Source organism: Sceloporus occidentalis, unplaced genomic scaffold, assembly GCF_023333645.1.
Source record: "Sceloporus occidentalis isolate IW3139 unplaced genomic scaffold, rSceOcc1.0.p SCAF_3, whole genome shotgun sequence".
Taxonomy (NCBI): domain Eukaryota; kingdom Metazoa; phylum Chordata; class Lepidosauria; order Squamata; family Phrynosomatidae; genus Sceloporus; species Sceloporus occidentalis.
Window position 1 is genome coordinate 24,816,334 of NW_028316983.1, and position 19,735 is coordinate 24,836,068.

The window sequence follows — 19,735 nt, forward strand, 5'->3', positions numbered from 1 at the left end:
GTTGCTCTGGAAGACCTAGCTATGCCTAAATGTGTTCTCTCTAGGAATCTCTAGGTCCTCCAGGTCAACTCTATGGTCAACTTCAGTTGGAAGTCATTCATTTCAATAGGGTTTGCTATTACCTACTGTTTCGCATTTCCATAGTATGTCTGGGAAATGTATCTCCTGTGGATTCAGGAAAAACCCATTTTGTATAACATGCTGTATTTGTATTTGTTAATTTCTTTTTAATGGTATGTTGTATGCTGTTATATTTGTCTACGTTTTAACTTATAAGCCATCTTAAAAGACAAGTGCAACAAAGACAATGATGACAACAACATGAGTTGATGTTCAAAACAACTGGGGGATGCTGGTTTGACTACTGAAAATTAAAATTAAACTTTCCCAAGTGGAAATGTAACAGGGAATTCCCTAAGAGCTTTAAAAGAAAAGAAAAAAAAAAAAAAAAACGGATGTCAAGTCTTGCTGCAGTTGATGTGTGTAAGGACACAAGCACAAGGTTGCTCATATAGCACTAAACTACATTTAGCATGTGAATGGAGGCAACTATTTTAAAATTCAATACTAGTTTTGTCAGCTCAAGGACCAAATAGCATGGCTGCAAGGCTGTTTCTAATCTTAAAACCAAGCTCCCATTCCCCATCCAGCAACCAAACTAGGGCCTGGACAGGTTAGGAGAACTTTACCCTTTTGCTCCTTGCTACAATCCCAAGGCACATGGGATTAATGAGTCAAATCCTTAGCAACTCAGATTTTTTAAAAGGAAGTGGAGAAATATCAGACATGCTTCTTTACAAAAGAATTTTATTGTTGCAGCTAAAATGAGAACTGAAAATCTGTATGGGAAATTGAAAAACTGTACAGTTTTATTGAAACTGTGAGGTCATTGCAGCGCCTTACACAAAAGACAATATACCTGAAAATGTATTATACCAAAACATTTAGCTTGTGTCTTTTTTTTCTTAGTTTTATTTTTTTTTTACAAAAAAAGTTTTCTATGGCAATCTGTAAAAAAGAAAGACCTGATGAGTAAATATTTGCTTAAGGCATATAGCAGAGCAGCTCACTAACTTTCTAACAAGTTTAAACATGGATATTTTTTCCACCCCTCCCGCCCCCACTGCCCCAAGAATAGGTTAATCAGTACATCCACTTTTAAAATGCTACTGTATATACACACCCAAAACTACTACATACATATACAGGACATCAAAACGAAATGCTTATAGTTCAGCATTATAAGCCTTATACACACCTCACTGGGCTTTACTAGGGCATTCTACTGTATGTTTTCACTACAGTATAAATCTTTCTTGAGTTCAAATAGGTAAAAGGCAAACAGTGACATTAGGTGGGCTATAGGGGCATGTTAGCCAGAGCTGATCTATTCCCCCACCCCACACCCTGCAGTGGATAGCAAGAAAGAACTTTAGTTCTTCTTAACTAAAGGGATGCAAGTATAGTACAATCACTGTGGATTCTAGAGAGACACATTCTGAGTTCTACTACCAGGCATACCTCACTTAACAAAGCCTCTGTCAAAGAAGCTCCTTTTTTTTTTTTTTTTAAGTCTTTTTATGCTTCCCAGACCCTCTTTTTCTCCTTGTCCTCTGTCTAGCTGGAGGTGTTGTTTTAAAAGCAATCATCAGCATTGGGAGGATGGTGGAGGGCAGAAGAAACAGTAGACAGCCGGTGTTAGGTTGCAGCAGTGTGCCTGCAGTGAAAAGTGCAGTAAAGCTTGAGGTGGGAAAGAGTGGGATTCTGCTCTACCTGATCCTATTTAGAACACACTGCTACAGTTCAATGTGTACCTACCTGTAACAGGCAAAGCAAACAGCATCCCTTACTGGGCATGCATGAAAAAGCAGATACGCTGGCCTGGCCTCACCAGCATGTTAAGGAATCATAGATCTGTAACGTTTGGCCACTTAAGTGGAAATCACGAGAAAAGCAGAGGCTGGTGAAAGGCATTCCCATATGCATTTTGGAAGAAACCTTCAAGTCATTTCCAGAAGGCTTAAAATGTTTTGTTTACTTCTGCAAGGCTTACCTGCATTTTCATTTCACATGGTCATACTGTTAGACTTTGGATAAAAGGTTTGTTGAATTGCTCTTGTTTTTTTGTGGTGAAGGAACCTATCCCTATTCCTTCCCTGTCATTTCTACCTCTAGTACCAAATCTTCTGTTAACAACATAATATCCAGGATCACATCTATTTCGTTAACTGAGGTATACCTGTATTTTCTTCTAGGAAGAAGAATGATACAAATTATTTATTACCCACTGTTTTTTTTAAAGAACTTTCCTTATTACTACAGTATTCTTTTTAAAATCTCTTGTTTTCTACAAAACAAGAAGTACAGACTTTAAATCTTACTTTGGTTCTGGTGGCCTTTTGCAGTAAGCTGCTTCCTTGGAGTAGCAGAAGGCAGCTTAATGGTTCCAGGCACTCGTGTTTCAATTATCTGCTGCAGAAAGTTACTGTGCGCGCGCAGGAGGGAGGTGTGAATATGGCTTTGTACACACTCTGGAATGTTTGTACTATACTTAACTTGGCTGAAATGAGTGGTATACAACTGGATTACAAGGAATATGTAGAAAACTGAATAGAAAGTCATGCCAAATATTAGGCAAGAAACGCATTATCTGTTTTTGTTATAAAAGAGAGAGAAAGAGAAAGCACATGTGTGCGCACACACACACACACATACAGAGCTACCAATCTATTAGCTGAATGAAGTCATTCAGCAACACCCTTGGAACCACAGCCATTTAAATGATCAGATCATGCAAATATAATTTGGGCACGTCAGAAAGCAGAAATATAGAAATTCTTTTAACCTTTCAAGCGCATGGATTTTGATCAGGACACTTTTAGGAGACTTTACACATGCATTTGAATAAAAATGAGATACAAATGCTGCCTCTGAACAATATCCTACTGAATGACAAGAGTTTGATGGGGACAAAGCAATCACTTACTGTATAGTAAAATTCACAGATGAGCCATTATATATTATATCATTTTCTATACTCATATCAATATTTTTCATGTTACCAATATTACTATTAAATATTGACCACTTAACAGTACTCTTCCTTTCAAATTCTGATCTGAACAACAATCTCACAGGTAACGTTTTCTTTTTGTAAGATTCCCAAGTACTACCTGAGGATTTATTATTGTACTTTTAGAAAGCCCTTAATACAAATGTAGCCTTTTATTCTTATTTTTAATCTAACCTCTTCTTTCTTCCTTCTTTCCCAAAGACCCTTACTTAACATTGCATTGGTTCAAGGAAAAAAACAACACTAAAGTTTATGAGAGTGGTGGAGAACAAAAATAAAGAAAATTCAAAGCCTATAACTGTTTTTTTTAAAGGGATGGTGCTTAAGTGCTATATAAGAGAACCTCAGAATTTTCAAAGCAGTGATCAGCTGCACTGTGGTCATGGTTTTACTTCAAAAAGGTTACAACTTCAGCAAATACCTTTGTCTTGTTCTTTGCACTACAGAAAACAGATTCTTCTGTAGTATCATTTTTGATGCTCATAAAAGGGTTTTGACAGATTCAGTGTACTACCTCAGTCATGTCAATACCTAACAAAAACAAATACATAATACATGACTAGCCAGTTTTTTTGTTCTCCTCATAGCAGTTAAGTTCAATTAAGCTTGGTTATTCCAAAGCCTTATATTTATAATCCAATCCTATACATATTTAACTAAGAGGTAAATCCCAAATTGTTCAAAGGAGCTTAATCTTATGTTTAGGATTGCAGCCAGGCTACTGAACAGCATGAACTTAAGCCAAATTAAAGCCAATTTTTACATTTTTGTTCTTTAAAAAAAAAACCCAACCAAACTCACTCTGCCTAAAATCACAGTGGCTTGTAGCTTGCAAAAGGATTAGCAGATCTGAAAAGCCAGGCCTGCTGGATTTCAAAGGAAGTTGCTCCCAGCATCAACTACTTGAGATTTTTGAAGAACCATTCCCATGGCTCTCTACAATGAGAAAATTAATTATCATAATTGTAATCATTATTATTTCCAAACTCCTCCTCTTCTGTTTTGAACACAAAATACATTCTTCACATGGCAAGTCAGGAGTGAAACTGCATTTTACATTAAAATGAACCTTAAAAACTGGGCCTTCCTAAAGCAGGTATCTGAAACATTTTGTAAATGCTGGTAGACAAAGTTTGGTTGCATACCTGTCCCTCTGTTCAAAACAATACAAAACAAACAAAAAAAGGAAATGAAGTTAGAAAGTACATGGTGCAAGAGAGATGCACATACAAACAAAGTGCAACAAAGACCTGCAATAGGTGGTAGGTGGGTGAGCTGGGAAGAAATGCAGTTATTTTGCTAAAAATAAAGGAGAAAAAGATGTCTGACCTGTTGGGATGCCCTGAGCAATAGCAGGTACCCTTGTAATGAACATGTAATGAAGGCAAGAACCTTATCTGAGAAAGATAAAAATATATCCCATACTTCTTGCACTGTCAAAAATAGGGTATAATCCAACTTTTTGGGGTGGGGTTGCTACTATTTAATTTCCATTCATTCATCGCTGCTCCTGAGCAATAGCCAATTAACAGAGGTTACACAGAAGTGGTTTTTTAGAGACTGAGTCCTCAGTCTGTAAAAGGGATGCAAGTAAAGAGTTCTCCCTTTTCAAAAGGAGTGGTACATTCTCTTTTGGGAGGGATGTATGTGTGGGTGTACAGTGGTGTTTTGAGGAACCGAATCATATATTCTTTTCCATACATGGGAGAATACAAGCAATTTTCACTTGTGCCTAATTTCTTTTTTTTCTTCCTGAAAAACAACCAAAAGAACAAAAATTGGCTTCAAAAGACTAAAAAACAACAATGTGTTGTAAACTCTTCTTATTCCATTAAAAAAAAAAAGGAAAAATAATGAAAAACACAAGACTTATTTGGCATATTCTCTGCTTACTCCTGAATATCTTAAGGCCCTGAGATTAGAATATTATGTTCTTGGGACCATAGGGCTGCAAAATTAAACCCTAGTGCATCGACTTTCTCTTTAAGCCCTAACCATAGTTCCAGCCTGTCAAATTTTAAGATATACTTCCATTGGGACAAGGCTCAGTTGCCCCTCCGCCTTTAGCTTTCTTTTCTCTTTTAAACACCTATGGCATTACTGGTGTTTTGGTGCCATCCCTGGCAGGTCCATCAATGAAAACACACCCTGTAGCAGAGGTATGCCCCTGCTGTCAGGACAGTAAACATGCAGATGTTGACCAGAAATGGTTTCCATGTTGACATCATGTTTTCATCTTCCTCTTCTTCTGGTGTCATCATCTCTTCACTGTGTGGTGAAGTGTCAACAGTTCTCTTCCTAAGCTCAGTGTCTTGATTAGCGCTGTGGAACAAGAAAAAAAATGTATTCAGAACAGGACAATTTCTTGACACTTGAGGAAAGGAACAGTGAGCCATATTAGTACATCCTTAAGAAAGATAGCAAGATGAAAAGGAACGTGGTAGGAAGCGTACTGAACTATGTTTGGAGAGGGCATGGTGACCAGGATTGCTGTGCCTTTTTAAACGATAAATAGCCTTAGTTTTTTGTGTTTTTTTCGGGCTATGTGGTCGTGTTCTAGAAGAGTTTTTCCTGACCTTGTCTGAGTTTTCCTGACCTCGAATAGCCTTGTTTTCAAAATCTTAACATTTTTATATTATCTTGTTTTAGCAGGGGCTGGCGCTAAATTGCACTCCTCGGCTTTTTAGTACTACAGCCAACTGCTCCATAATATTTACTAGGATGCCAGTGGAATTCTATCTTTTACAGCTGGTCCCTGTGGGTGCCAATCTGTCCACTGACACTTCTCTTGCCACCCACCATGATCTTCTGTGCCTCTATTTTTTCCTCTTTACAATTTTTCAAATATGGGTGGATGCAATGTGACATGTCTTGTTGCAGCTACTCACCATTTCCTTTATTCAAATGCCTACATGTGCCATGTGTGCATTGCTGGGCAATGAAAATGTCATTCAGCTGCAGGCCAGGGGCTTCATTACTATTTTTTTTTTTAAAAAAAAGGTAGGCAGAGAAAGGAAGAAAGGGAAGCAATTGATCCCTCACTGCTGTCTGTCCTATAAATTTTTGGGAAATGTGTGAATGATGTGAGTGGGTTGGAGATAGGGCTATGAAGTCAGCATCAGAAGCAATTTTGTGTGGGGTCAGAGTCAGTAGAAACGTACTGACTCCAACTCTAGCTTCAAAATAAACACTTATAATATTATAACATATGGTAAATAAACCATTTTGTATTTACGATACATTTTATACTTAATCAAATACATATATTGTATGTTCTATCAGTCTAAGTAGCCGTATGATTCACATGGTGATTATGAAATGCCTTATGCTGACTATAATGACTTTGTTACTACAAATTAATTCACATTTGCCATTGATGAAGGAGTAAGAGCTGAATTTGAATCTGACCTACCAACTCACAGTTCTGGGAATTTTATTATCTACCTATCTGCCTATGAAAGCATATGATGTATAAACCAAGAAGGGTACTTCTGTGTCACATGTCCAATAAAACAGGGCCCCTCCATATAATGTTGAGAGCTAGTGTGATGAAGTGATTTGTGCACTGGACCACACCTCTGGAGATCAGGGTTTGATTCCATACTTGGTCATGGAAAGCCAGTAGGTGACCTTGGGCAAGTCACACACTCTCAGCCCCAGAAATCCCATGATAGGGTCGCCATAAGTCAGAAATGACTTGAAGGCACACAACAACAACAAACAACAACCATACGATGTTAAACTGCAATGCCTTACATTCTTCCACACTGCCTATGCTGTCTACGGTTGATGGGAATTGCAGCCCATCAGCCTAAAAGCAGGATTGCTTCCCATTCCTACACTAAAGGATTTTTAGACCTGACACAAGAGTATGCAACCCAAAAAGGATGTGCTATCTTTGATTCGCAACCATGTCAAACACTTCTTTGCACGTTTTCACAGATAGAAGGATTGATGCTGACTACTATATTCATACAGTCATGTAGCACCAGTGACCTCTAGTGTGCAGAGGTGAACTCTTTTTCTCACATATGCTTTGGATAACTAGCTTGTTCTGCTTCTGCAACCTTCTGTTTCAATTACTTTGGATTGAAAAGTAACAAGCCTTCCATAAAACAAAAACAAATAATAATTATAAAACAAAACCCTATGTTGATGTTTAGCTTCCTCCCAAGGAGTGGGAAAGCCTTTCATCATCTCTGAACTCTCATTAAAAAGATAAACCACTTCTCTGTTAAATTGCAACAGACTTTAAGCAACCAAGAGTAGAAATGCAAATTATGGTTAGTTCCGTAATTATTTTCAGAAATGATTTCTCCTGTAAGAAGGATCACAGAACTACATCATATTTGTAGTTCCACCCTGAACATGTTTCAGTTCCACTAAGAATGTTTCAGTTCTATTGAGAAAGTGACTTCTTTCATTTTCATGTATTGTAAAGATTAAATAAGACACGGAGGCCACAATTCCCCTGGGAAAAGGCGGGAAATAAATAAATAAATAAATAAATAAATAAATATTACAACAATCCTGTTGGTGCTGTACTCTACCATAACTGTCTGCTACATTTCTGTCTTGCATTTTTGGCATGGTTGCAGTCACAGAGGAAGGCAGGCAAAACTATTTCTGTCACTGTTGGCAACTTTTTGGGAGCAGCCTATTTTCTTACATCTGACTTTTGGTGAGTCCTTACAGCCAGGCTCTTCTGGAAACACTCTGACCTATGATAGAAAACTGTCTGATTTCTTAAGGGAAAAGTAAAACTGGAGAACATCTGATGAACTACACACATATAAAAGAGACATGTCTCAGGATGATTAAAAAAAAGTATCTGCATTTGCCCTTTCGGGGGTGGGATGGGGTGAGCATGCACCTATCCCGATTCTTTCCATGTTATTTCTGCCCCTGGCACCAAATTCTATGTGCCCACAAACACATCTGCTTTGTTAATTGAGGTGTACCTGTATTCATGTGCTGCCCTTTTGTGGTTAAAAATATAGTCACTTCAAGGCCATTTAAAGACTGAAATGTAGCAGGTTTTTTTTTAGAAAATAAAGACAAAGTGGACAAAGTTCAACCTATGGGGCCCTCCCCCTGCAGAAGAACTCTCTGGCCCCCAGCCCCATCCCAATATATTTTTTAAAAAACCCATTGGAGGCTGATTTTCAGGCAATTTTTTTGTCTCCATATGGGCCAAAATGGACTAAAAATGCAGCATTTTTCCTTCCCCTAACTAAGCCAGCATGGTGTACTCGATTGAGTGTTGGGCTAGGACTCCTGAGACCAGGGTTTGAATCTCCACTCAGCCACTGAAACCCACTAGGTGACTTTGGGCAAGTCACACTCTCTTAGCTTCCGAGGAAGGCAAAGGCTAACCTCTTTTGAACAAATCTTGCCAAGAAAATCCAATGATAGGGTCACCACAGATAGGGTCGCCGTAGGTAAGAAATGATTTGAAGGCGCACAACAACAACCGTGTAAAGCTCCCCAAAACACCAAATTAAAAAAAAAAATTGGCCAAGTGACATCTTGTCACTTCAAGCATGCTGAAACTTGATGGTGCAGCCTGCTGGACAGGTGCTGGGAGATAAAGTGTCCTCCACTCCATCTTCAGTTGTGCACCCCTGCTTTAGATGTTAAGAGGTGTCTTTATCTTTCTGGGTTTTTAACAGCAGCCTTCCAAAAACAGCCTGGCCCCAAGGACACACTCAAAGCCAGTCATTGAACAAATAGGTTGCTCAGAGGCAGCAGTCTCCTGAAGAAAATGAGACAGCTTTATCTGCTTTCCCTTGTGACCACCTCAGCCATGTTTTTTCTCTTGCCACTGCCACCTACAGGATTCCAACATTAGAACAAGCACATTTAAATCGCAAGACACAACATCTGCCAAGCAAATCTATGTAAACTGACTCAAATTTCCAAGGATGGTGCTAGTATATACCAATTTTCAAAACATTTTGAAAATACTTTTTAAAAAGAAAAGCTTATAGTTTCTAAAAAACAAAACCTCATAATTTATAAAATGACAAGGCCGTCCGTACAAGTTAGATTGCTCAATTTACCTTTTCATTATTAAGTTGCCCATGGACCACTTACAGCTTAGAGCCTACAATAATTATATATTCATTCCAAATGTACTCTTTATTTGAAGGTAGCTCTTTCTATGCTGGGTTATTTTTCATATTAAGAAGTCAATAAAAAGGCGCACGAAAGGACCTTTCCTATTTTTAACCTTTTCCCTTGGTTTTTATGCTTCTATTCTTATTTTATATTGGGGACAGCAAGGTGTAGTCCTGGGGTTGTATGAAGCAGCCAAGGCTGATTTTGTGGTCCTTGATTCCTCCAGCCCTACCTTGTTACGCCCTTTTCCTGACCAAATAAATAAATAAAATAAAGGAAAGAGAATGAACTGTTTTTCCTGGATAGCCTCAGAAGCAGAAGTCAATATTTTAAATCTCCCTTTCCAGTGCACTGTGTGATGTGAAAGCACAGCTGCTTCAAAACCAGGACATCTGGCCATTTAATTCTGAGGGTTTTGTGCAGGTTGTGTGAGCTCAGGGCCCAATAAAATTACCCAGCCCAGTTATATATGCTATATGAAAGAGCTTCATGTCTTTATTTTTATCCCATGCTTTAAAAAAATGCTGGAAAATAAAAATGCCACTGATTTTGGACCAGAATGCTACACAATCAAGGCAATCTGTTGGGTTCAGTGAAAATCTGCAATCAACATCCCAAAACAATGTGTGTCAACATTACCTTTCCATGTCTAGTTGCTCAGGGGGGTACACCCTGCCATCAGGAACCTTTTCCTCCAGTGTGCTGACTGCACATGTAATTTTGTCCTCAACCACTGGGAAAAACTCTATGTGATCATGCACCCTTCCATTATTCATTTCTAAGGTTCGTTTGGGTGGCCTTGGTGGCGGGGGCGTATGTTCTGGAGGTGGGTCCAGGTCTTCATTCGAGAGCTCTTTCCATTGCTCCTTGAAAAGAACACAGACTTATTAACCTTTACTAAAACAATAAACAATCTTTTCCCTCTCATACACCCACTTGCTTACTTTTTGGATCAGGAAGTTCCTGAACTACTAATAGACTCACATTTTAGGGGAAGAACTGCAAGTTTATTGTGCATATTGTAAACAGTGCTTCAATTATTATGGCAAGGTGTACATGACATAGCCATATGCTACTCAATAGACATCCTTCTCCTGCTGAGTCTTCTTTACTGCAGGATACAGGAAGAGGAATAAGACAGCTAACCACAAGAGCTGCTAATAATCAGGACAACACTTGATCCTCCAGGATGCAACAGGAATAACCTCTGGGGCAACAAGTCACATGGCATCCTGGAACCTGGTTTATGCTGTGGCTTGCAGAAGCACAACAGGTGGGCCATCTAATACTAGTGCATTTTATCAGCACTGGATCTCTTCTACCTTTTGATCCTTCACAAAAATATAGGCCTATCTATATAAGGTTTATAAATTATAAGACAATTAATGGGGCAGTACAGACTGCCGTGAAAAAGCAATCTGCATTTGCCTGATTTAACTCTGGAGGGACGGCACAGCCCCCAAACCACGCGCTGTCCCTCTGAAGTAAAAAGAACCCGGTGTTTCTGGGTTCCTTTTGCGGTGCTGGAGTGACGTCTTGAGTGTGCCACTGGTGCACTTGCGACTTAAGCGACATGCGGCAACGTGCGGACACTGCGTTGTTTATGTCAAAATGGCAGTGCCCAAATGGATGAGACACTGCCATTACTCCGCCCCCACGCCATGCTAGGGTTAGGGACCGTGTGGCTGGTGTGCGGTCCCTAACCCTAGTATCGGCGCAAGCACGGAGCATTCGGTCCATTTGTTACGGGCCCATGACACATTTGATATGTTGTCAGTAACACTTACTTGTACAGATGCATCTCCCATAATAAATTTTGCTCCCTCTATAACAGCCAAGTAAGAGAAACGAAGTTGATCTGCAGTCTGGATAAGCCCCATACGGTATTTTCTCATTTCTAAAAGAACCTGCTTGATGTCGACAGAAGAAGGATCTTGCCTTTTGTCCATCTGAACAGAGAAAAAGGCCAGTCTGTGCTCTCATTTTTATTTATTATAAAAAAAACTGCACATTCCATTTGCCCTAGCCCCGAAAGAAATGCAGGAGAGCTGATAAGAGTGACATCTCATACAATATTTAAATACAGTGGTTGGAATCCATTTGGTCACCTACAAATGTGTAACCATTGTAGTTATGCAGCTACACAGTGCCTCCTGACCTGAACCCCTCCCCTCTGACTATACTATTATACCTTATCTCTGCCTTGGCTTCTGCTGAGCCTGGTTCAAAGTGTGAGAAACAACTGCTTTTCCCCATAGCAACCTACCTAGGATTTAAGATCAGCTGGGGAAACACTGTTTCTGGTGCTCCACAACATGGCCAACAGGACTAGCTACACATGGCAGGGCTTTCATAGTGGCCACACATATTTTATTTCAGCAGATGTGTGTAATTTGTGACTTTAACTTTTTCTTTTTATACAGCCTGTTAGCTCTGCATAAGCTCGTATGAGAAAGGGTAGGCTCTTCTGAACTCTTCCAATAAACCAAATAAATAACTAAGTATCACTCAAAAAAGCAATAATTGGAAGAAATCAACATTAACTAGAAAGCAGAAATGAAAACAACTCCTGCAAATAGCAATCATTTAACAAAATTTCAGTTACCTACCAAAGGAACAGTACATTTTCTCAATTGCAGACTATCTAGAAGATGTTTTTATCAATAAATCTGTAATCTAAAATGACTAATACTTTTGTTGCTTGAGTTTCAACCAAAACTTATATTTAGTTGCAATATGTAGATTCCAGGTTACACTGGATCTTCTCAAATCATGTCACTAGAGCTAACTAATTTGCCTCTTAATAGGTCTCAAAACTTATCACCTGAAAAGATATAAAGGAATCTTGTATCACCTCTAAGGGGAAAAAAAGAAATATGTAACTTAAGCCTTTTTCATGGGCTCCCACTCTCAAAGGTACAACAGGATTTGATTACATCTTTTTTATGTTGAAAGTCTAACATGGCCACTGGTGTCACCCACCTCATTGACCTCCTCGTATGCATTCCACACCATCCTTAGTAATATTTTTTGTATTAATGTTACCCATATATTGTAATTCCAGTTGATCACTGAATGTAATGGCAATAGTTGTGACATAAACAAGACAAATTAAAATTATACCCTTAAATTACATTATCATATGCACACCCTAAATGTATTTACATGTACAGTACATAGTTTTATATGCTTAAAGTAAAAATTTGGTAAGATATGATGTTTTTAAAGAAAATTTTAAAAGAATAATTTTTTAATTTAAAAAATAAAAAATAAAATAAAAAACCAACAACCCTGAAGCCTCTCTTCCCCCCATCCCAATCAGTTTTGCTCCACTTACACCATCTTTTCTCCTGAGCTCCAGAGCTCAGTTTAAAAAGGATGCAGATGAACACTACAGCCCATTTCTGTCAAAAGGTAGATGTTTAGGGAGCAGTGGTGTCACCCCCTCTTAAGATGTTACCTGGTGCAGCCCACACCCTCCTAGTGATGCCCTTGACATGGCCATATCTTTCAATATACACTATCACCTGGTTTCACAGCACAACCAAGTCTACCAGATTCCAGCTCAACATTAGGAAGAACTTCCTGACAGTAAGAGCTGTTTGACAGTGGAACACACTCCCTCGGAGAGCAGTGGAATCTCCTTCTTGTGGAGGTACTGAACTGAATGGCCCTTGTTCCAACTCTATGATTCTACCATTAGGCAGAATGAGGTGAATTCCTTGGGCAGCAGATGCCTGGAAGTATGGCAGGTTAGTAGCTGTCTTTCCTACCGAGTGTCTCCTGAGATTCCCTCAGGAGCTGTGTGTTACATACAGGTTCTGCGTGTTCTCACTAAACTAAGCTACTGGCCTTAGGTGTGGTAAAGAAGCTACTGGCCTTAGGTGTTGTCTCACTGCCAATGTTAAATTAAGATTCAACTGTCAGCACAGGGAGCTTTTGAACATTAAACAAGACAGATGCCATCTATCTTGTCCTCCTTGGCAAGCAAAGTATCTTCACCCAGCCCTGTCACACAATAATGTGAACAAAACTTAGAGAACTGAAATAACATACTATATATTTCAAAAAGAAACAAACAAATAAAAAGCAGTTTCAAGGCAACTCAAATTTGGTGGGACCTCCCCCTCCCAATTCTGCAGTACTTTATGGATTTGCATGTATTTGCTATTTGCATAGTTATTTTTTCTCTCTGAAAGAACATTTGCTCCTTTCAATGCTTGTGCAGAACTTCTCTGTATCTTAAATTTTTGTTGAGGCTTCAGTAAACATTTTCTAAACAAAAACCAACACAAAATAACCCCCTAACCTTTAAGCATTTTAGGATACAGAGATCCAAATTCCACGCTTTCAGCACATACAGAATAAAATACATAGAGTCCAGTCTTACTATTTAAATGAAACTATAGGAGAATACTACACCACAGGGTTGTAGTACCATTATTCCACTTTTACTTCTATGGTTGCCTCCTGTGGCATTCTGGAGTTTGTAGTTTCGTGAGGCTTAAGAACTATGTGGCTGAGAATTCCAAATGCTCCCCCATAAACTGCAAATTCCAGGATTCCACAGGAGACAGCTGTAGCAGCAATAGTGGAATAATAGCACTAAAACAGCATACTGCAGTATTCGCCATAGTTGTAATCCTAAACACAGTTACATAGAGTGTAACTTTTTGTGTTCAGGTAAACATGCATACTGTCAAGCTGTAACAATCTGCACATATACTTGCACACAAGCCTTCTTGAAAGCAGGAGGATTCATTTTCAAAGAAATGTGCTTAGGATTTGGATGGAACAGGGAGAATAGAAGGGGAGTCTCCACTAGATTTTTATCTGTGATAGGAAGCAGCTTTGGAAAGGCCCATGAGCTGTATACAGTGGTTCAAACATTATTGCAATAAGTCTGAAATTAAGGCAAGAATGATTTAGAATTAAAGGGATAAAGCTTACCATATCCATAGTTTTACTGCCAATAACAAAAACACATTTATTGAAATAAAAGAAAGCAAGGGTGGGGAAAGAGTGGGTGGCAGCTTTTGACTAACAGAAGGCAGATTTAACTGAAAACAGGGTTTACTCTAAGCTTTGAAGTGGAATTTTTTCTGTACATCTCAAAAGAATTGTCATCAGCATTTAACTTCAATAGTTTCTGTGTTTCCCTTTTTCATGCTTTGTACCCATCAACCACTTTTCAATGTGCAGATTCACAAGAAATGTGTGGTCATGTATATAACCTTCCATGTGGTGTGCCCATAACACACATCAATTCAAGCATCTTTGTGGTGTTTTTGTTCCTTCATGCCAAGAAGGCTGTTGCTAACACAGCACATGTTCGAAAATGGATTATGCTACAGCAAAATTCAGATGAGATAATGATTCTCCTGCTGAAACAGCTGCACTGGCTACTACTCCATTTCCGGGCAGAATTCAAAGTGCTGGTTTTAACCTTTAAAGCCCTAAATAGCTTGGGTCCAGATTATCTAAAGGAACGTATTTCCCTATACAAGCCAGCCAAAGTGTTAAGATCGACAGAGAAGGGGTTTCTCTCAGTCCCACCACCTTCGCAGGGGAGGCTGATGAGGGAAGAGATCCTTCTCCGTGGCTGCTCCCAGACTGTGGAACTCCCTTCTATGGGAGGTCAGGTTGGCCCCCGCCCTTCTCTCTTTTCACCAGCAGCTGAAGAAATTCCTATTTGACAGGCTTTTGAAGTGAGAATTTTACTTATACAGTATATATGTGTAATTGGGGTGCTGTTTTATTATTATTTTTATTGAAATGGTTTTTACTACTGTATATGCTTGACTATAAATCAATCTCATGCATAAATTTAGCAAATTTTGAGGCCAAAACTATGGATTTTGACATGACCTGTGTATAAGTTGGGGTAAAACCAAGGGGTATGTTAGAAAGGAACTAAAAGATGAAGCAAAGAAAAGGAAGGCCAAAGAACTTACAAAATTCCATCAGGTATAATTGTGTTCATACTTAAGGCTGGGTGGAAGCAAAAATACAACAGGGTCAGTGCTTCCAGGACAGATTACACTCTTGCCTTTCACCAGGGGGCAGTTCCCTTATTAATAAGAATGAAAGTACAGTACTTACACTGAGCTATGGGTAAGTCAACTCAGGTTTCTTGGGTCAATTTTTTGAGTACAATTTCTAGACTTATACATAAGTATAAACAGAATATTGTCTTTGTGTAACTGTTTTGTTTTAATACTAGTATTATTTCACCCTTTTTATTTTGTAATTAATGTTTAGTTGTATCTTTTTTAAATTACTGTAAGCCACCATGCTTACATTATGGGTGAAAGGTGGGATATAAAATCCAATAAATTAATACAATAAATAAAAATAATCACTTCAGGTGACAGATTCTGGTTACTATGTCCCTCTGTTGGAGGACAGAGATCTGTATACTACACAATCTGTCCCAAGCACCCTACATTAGACTGTTGTCTCAAGTGTAGCACTATTCCATTGCAAATAGGTTTCTACTGCTATTCACATTTATTTGTACAGGAGACATGGAAGGGCATAACGTTACTCTTTGACTCAAGCAGCAAAATGTTTTAGATTGCTCTTTTCAAAGACATGTCCAAAACTCTTATCATACAAATGGCTTGCCAGAATTTTTAAAGGCATTTTATTCCACTTCAGTATAACCAGTATTATTACTACACTAAATAAAATGTATGCGAGCAGCTACTACAGCAGGAAAAGAGAAACATACAACTATGTTCTATAAGCAGTAGAGTGCCTACAATCTTGGTCTTATCACTGTAGCTGTATCCAGGAGACCCCATCCTTCTTTATCTGCAGAAAAAAAATCTCTTTTTAAGATGGGTCTTTGATACTGATTCCAAACAGCCAGATTCCCATTAAACCAACATCTGCAAGCTGTCCTTACCAAGAGGAGACAAGTATCAACCAAACAGAAAGTTCCTGATCTTCCAATTCCTGCGCTGCAATGCACTACAATGGGTCCATGGTCAGGGCTTAGTGACCCTGACTCTCTCACTTTGAACAGGAAGTTGAGGAATGAAGCTGGAGACTCGGGGACTCCAAAATCAGGCCACGTTGTATAATGAAAGTGCAGAATCTCTCGTGTTTCCCGGGTCTGTGAAAGTTAAGAAAAAGGAAACTTTGTTTTCATTTGTGGTTTCTTATGGCTTGAACCATATTGAGATTTTTGGTTAGTGTCTGCAGTATCCCCCCCCCCCCCAGTGATTAGGAAACTGACATTTAATGTATTTTCTTAAAGCATTAAAAACTACATTCTTACATAATATTTGTCTGCACTTGTTCCAAAACCTCTATTCTGAGAACTTCTGTTATGATTTGTAATGTTCTGGGGAGTATTTTAATAAAGAACACAAGCAATTATTATTTCCATGATAAAACTACTCAGAAAAACCAGCAGTGGGTAAATAAAGACAACCTATTGCTTTCCCCACCTTCAATTAACATGACAGCATACATTATAGGCTCTTCTCATAGTGAGATAAGTGATAAGGAATTTAAAAATGTGACTTTATTATTAATCACAATGGGATGATCAATAGGCTGGTCATCAGTTGCTATATAGCTGAGAAAATTCATATGGAAAGTCTAGGAGCTCAGAGTTTTCTAACCCTCCTGGCTGCAAAGATGCTGCATTATGAATCTAAAGTAGTCCATAATGCATTTTACCCAGGTTTAGCCCCACAGTATGGCTGGGGAATAGAAACCCTGAAATGTGACACTTATCAGAGTCAACGTTTTTTTGTCAGGAAGGGAAATTACTGTGGGACCTGGGAATGCTTTTTGGGCTGACCAAGTGTTTGAAGACTGCACCTTGATTTTTTGGTTTAACCTTGTTTTTTTTTTTTTAAATGTTTCTTTGTAACACTGGGGAAGACTGACCAAGAACAGAAAAATTCACTTTAAAATTGTATAACTTTGATTACATTTCTAGGTTATGTGTTTCATTGAGAGAAATGTGGGTTATGAATCAATCAAATAAAATAAGTGTTAACAATCTGAAACACCCCCAAATGCCTCACTATTCACTTCAGTGGGAAGCCACATAATCTCTCCCCCAAAACAGAATTTCTGGACAATGGTAGGAAGCACTGGGAGCATAAAGAAGACCTTCAGAGGGCAAATGTCGCCTGCTGGGTATATTCTGCACACTTCCACACTATTTATCTTAATCTCTTTGATCTCTGGCTAGACAGGTGCCCTGAAACTGCAGAACTGAGGAGTGCAAACTCCAGCCTCTTCTACTGGACAGAAGGTCCCTGGGAGATGGTTCCAGATGGCATCATAGGAAAGGGAAGACCAGCTTGGCCCCATCCATCAGTCAGAGAAGGAACAGCTGCAGGGAGGTTGCTTTCCTCACTGTGCCCTAAAAGAACTTTTACTTCCGAATACCAATTCCCCTAGAACTGCAAAATTGAAGAGAAAAATTCTGGCATGAGTCAGAGGTTCTAAGATGGTGTTCAAGTGAGAGGCTGGTGTGGGGGAGGGGGTTTATTTTTTATTACTTGTTATTTGTTAGCCACCTTGAGAATCATTTGGTTGAAAAGTGGGGTACAAATCTTCAAAACAAATAAAAACAAGGCAACACCTTGTCATAAACAATAGGAGTCAATGCATTTCAACCTCACTGTGATTTCAGGGATAATTAAATTAGACACAGATCCATGGTAAAATCACCCTGGCTGAAAAAGCTTTCCTTTCTGAATGGGTTCTGTTTCATGTTGCTTGGCCATGAAAACCCATTGGGTGGCCTTTGGCAAGTCACACTCTCAGCTTCCAGAGGAAGGCAATGGCAAACACACTCTGAACAAACCCTGCTAAGAAAACTTAATAATTGGGTCCCCTTAGGTTAGGTCACCATAAATCAGAAATGATTTGAAGGTGTACAATAAAGTATATGTTTTTACTGAACAGTAGAATGAATTACAAGGATTTATTCTGCTATAGCCTGCATTGGGAGTAGTAGTTACAATATTTAATCAATGTCTCATTTCTTCCTTGAAAATTTAATTTTCCTTTCTAAAATGCAAGCAGATATTTTCAGAGGCCTAATGTGACATATGTGTTGGTGAAAAGCACAAAGGTAGCAGCAGATGAGGTTCAATGAGAAGTCGAAGGCTTTCATGGCCGGCATCCATAGTTTTTGTGGGTTTTTCTGGCTATGTGGCCATGTTGTAGAAGAGTTTCTTCCTGACGTTTCGCCAGCATCTGTGGCTGTCATCTTCAGAGAAATTCTGGCATGAGCCAGAGGTTCTAAGATGGTGTTTAAGTGAAAGGTTGGTGTTGGGTTCAATTCAACCTCAAGATGAGGTTCAATTTCTAGGCCTGACTGTGCCGTAAGATTATGCAGTGCTTTATTTCTACAACAGAACCTTGGAATTAGACAAACCAGAAGAATATGTCTTGATTTACATGCATGCACATTTATACATCTTTCATCAATATTAGGCCATGGGGCAAAACAACCTTGAAGGGGCAGCATCATGCTGCCCCTTTGATAGCTGGATCAGGGCCGTGGCAACTGCATGCCGCAGTCCCAATCCGGCATCTTCCTGGTGCAAAAAGAAGCGGCAAAAAGCTTTTTTACTGGGAAAAAGGTGCCTTTGCTGCTGCAGCATTTTTTTCAGGTTTCTGCGGCGCAGCACATGTAAATGCTGCACCACAGAAATGCTGTGAAGCTGCCGCACATGATGCTGTCTAAACGCCATGGCCCCACGCCACTGGGAAGCCAGGTCTTTTTGCCGGTCTATACCGGCCCTATGACTAGAGCATAGTTGTGCTAGTATTTTGTGCACCGGCAACCGGTCAAATGTCAGACTTAAAGCAGAGAGGAATGGAGCCACTTCACGCTGTCCTGAGCTCACAGGGAGTAAGGCAGGATATAATTGCAATAAGCAGATGGTCTCCAACATCCAAGCAATAAGGATCATTATACAAATACTGGAAAGCATTGACCTTAAAGCATTCATTTTCATAATGAAGACCAATACAGTTTACTGAAGTGAGATTGGGTTGTGAGGAGAGTTAAACAGAGGAATGACACCATGTGATGAGATACTCAATTCACATACTTACTGTGAGGTTTTCCAATTCTAATTGTCGTACTGTATAATAGGATTTTATATCTTCTGACACCAAAGTTAACGTGAAGTTTGTATCCTCAAAGAGCATTTCTTTCTCCTCTTTTTGTGGCCAGTACTGTGCACATTTTATCTAGAAGAGAGGAGGGGAAACAAGCAACAATTCTGTACAAGTTGTTAAACAAAGAAGAAACTCAGCATTTTGAAAGCTATTTTATTTAAGCATTTGTTTATTGTTCCTCAACCCACCAGAGACCCTGAGCAATGCAGAACACATTTACAAATATCACTAGTGTTCATCTCACTTCAAAAGCTTCAGAGGCAAAAAGGTTAAATAGAAAAGGGAAGATCCTTTCCACTGCCCTTTGCATGTATTGTTATCAGGTAATTTACTAAATAGCTAAAAAATGATTTACAGAAATTAAAATGGAATAACTGA

The 19,735-nt window shown here is 39.0% G+C and overlaps 1 protein-coding gene across 2 annotated transcripts in view; it reads right to left on the minus strand.

The window, feature by feature from the left end:
• Positions 1-790: 790 nt before the first annotated feature.
• The window catches only part of PTPN1 (protein tyrosine phosphatase non-receptor type 1), a 99,824-nt gene continuing 80,879 nt past the window's right edge, over positions 791-19,735 (minus strand). For both annotated transcript variants that reach the window (XM_089513839.1, XM_089513838.1), the window contains exons 5-9: positions 19,292-19,429; positions 16,104-16,313; positions 10,981-11,142; positions 9,833-10,059; positions 791-5,395 (exon numbers count right to left, since the gene is read on the minus strand). In XM_089513839.1, the coding sequence (XP_089369965.1) occupies positions 5,206-5,395; positions 9,833-10,059; positions 10,981-11,142; positions 16,104-16,313; positions 19,292-19,429 (927 nt within the window). In that variant the 3' untranslated portion in view covers positions 791-5,205. The remainder of the gene's footprint in view (positions 5,396-9,832; positions 10,060-10,980; positions 11,143-16,103; positions 16,314-19,291; positions 19,430-19,735) is intronic.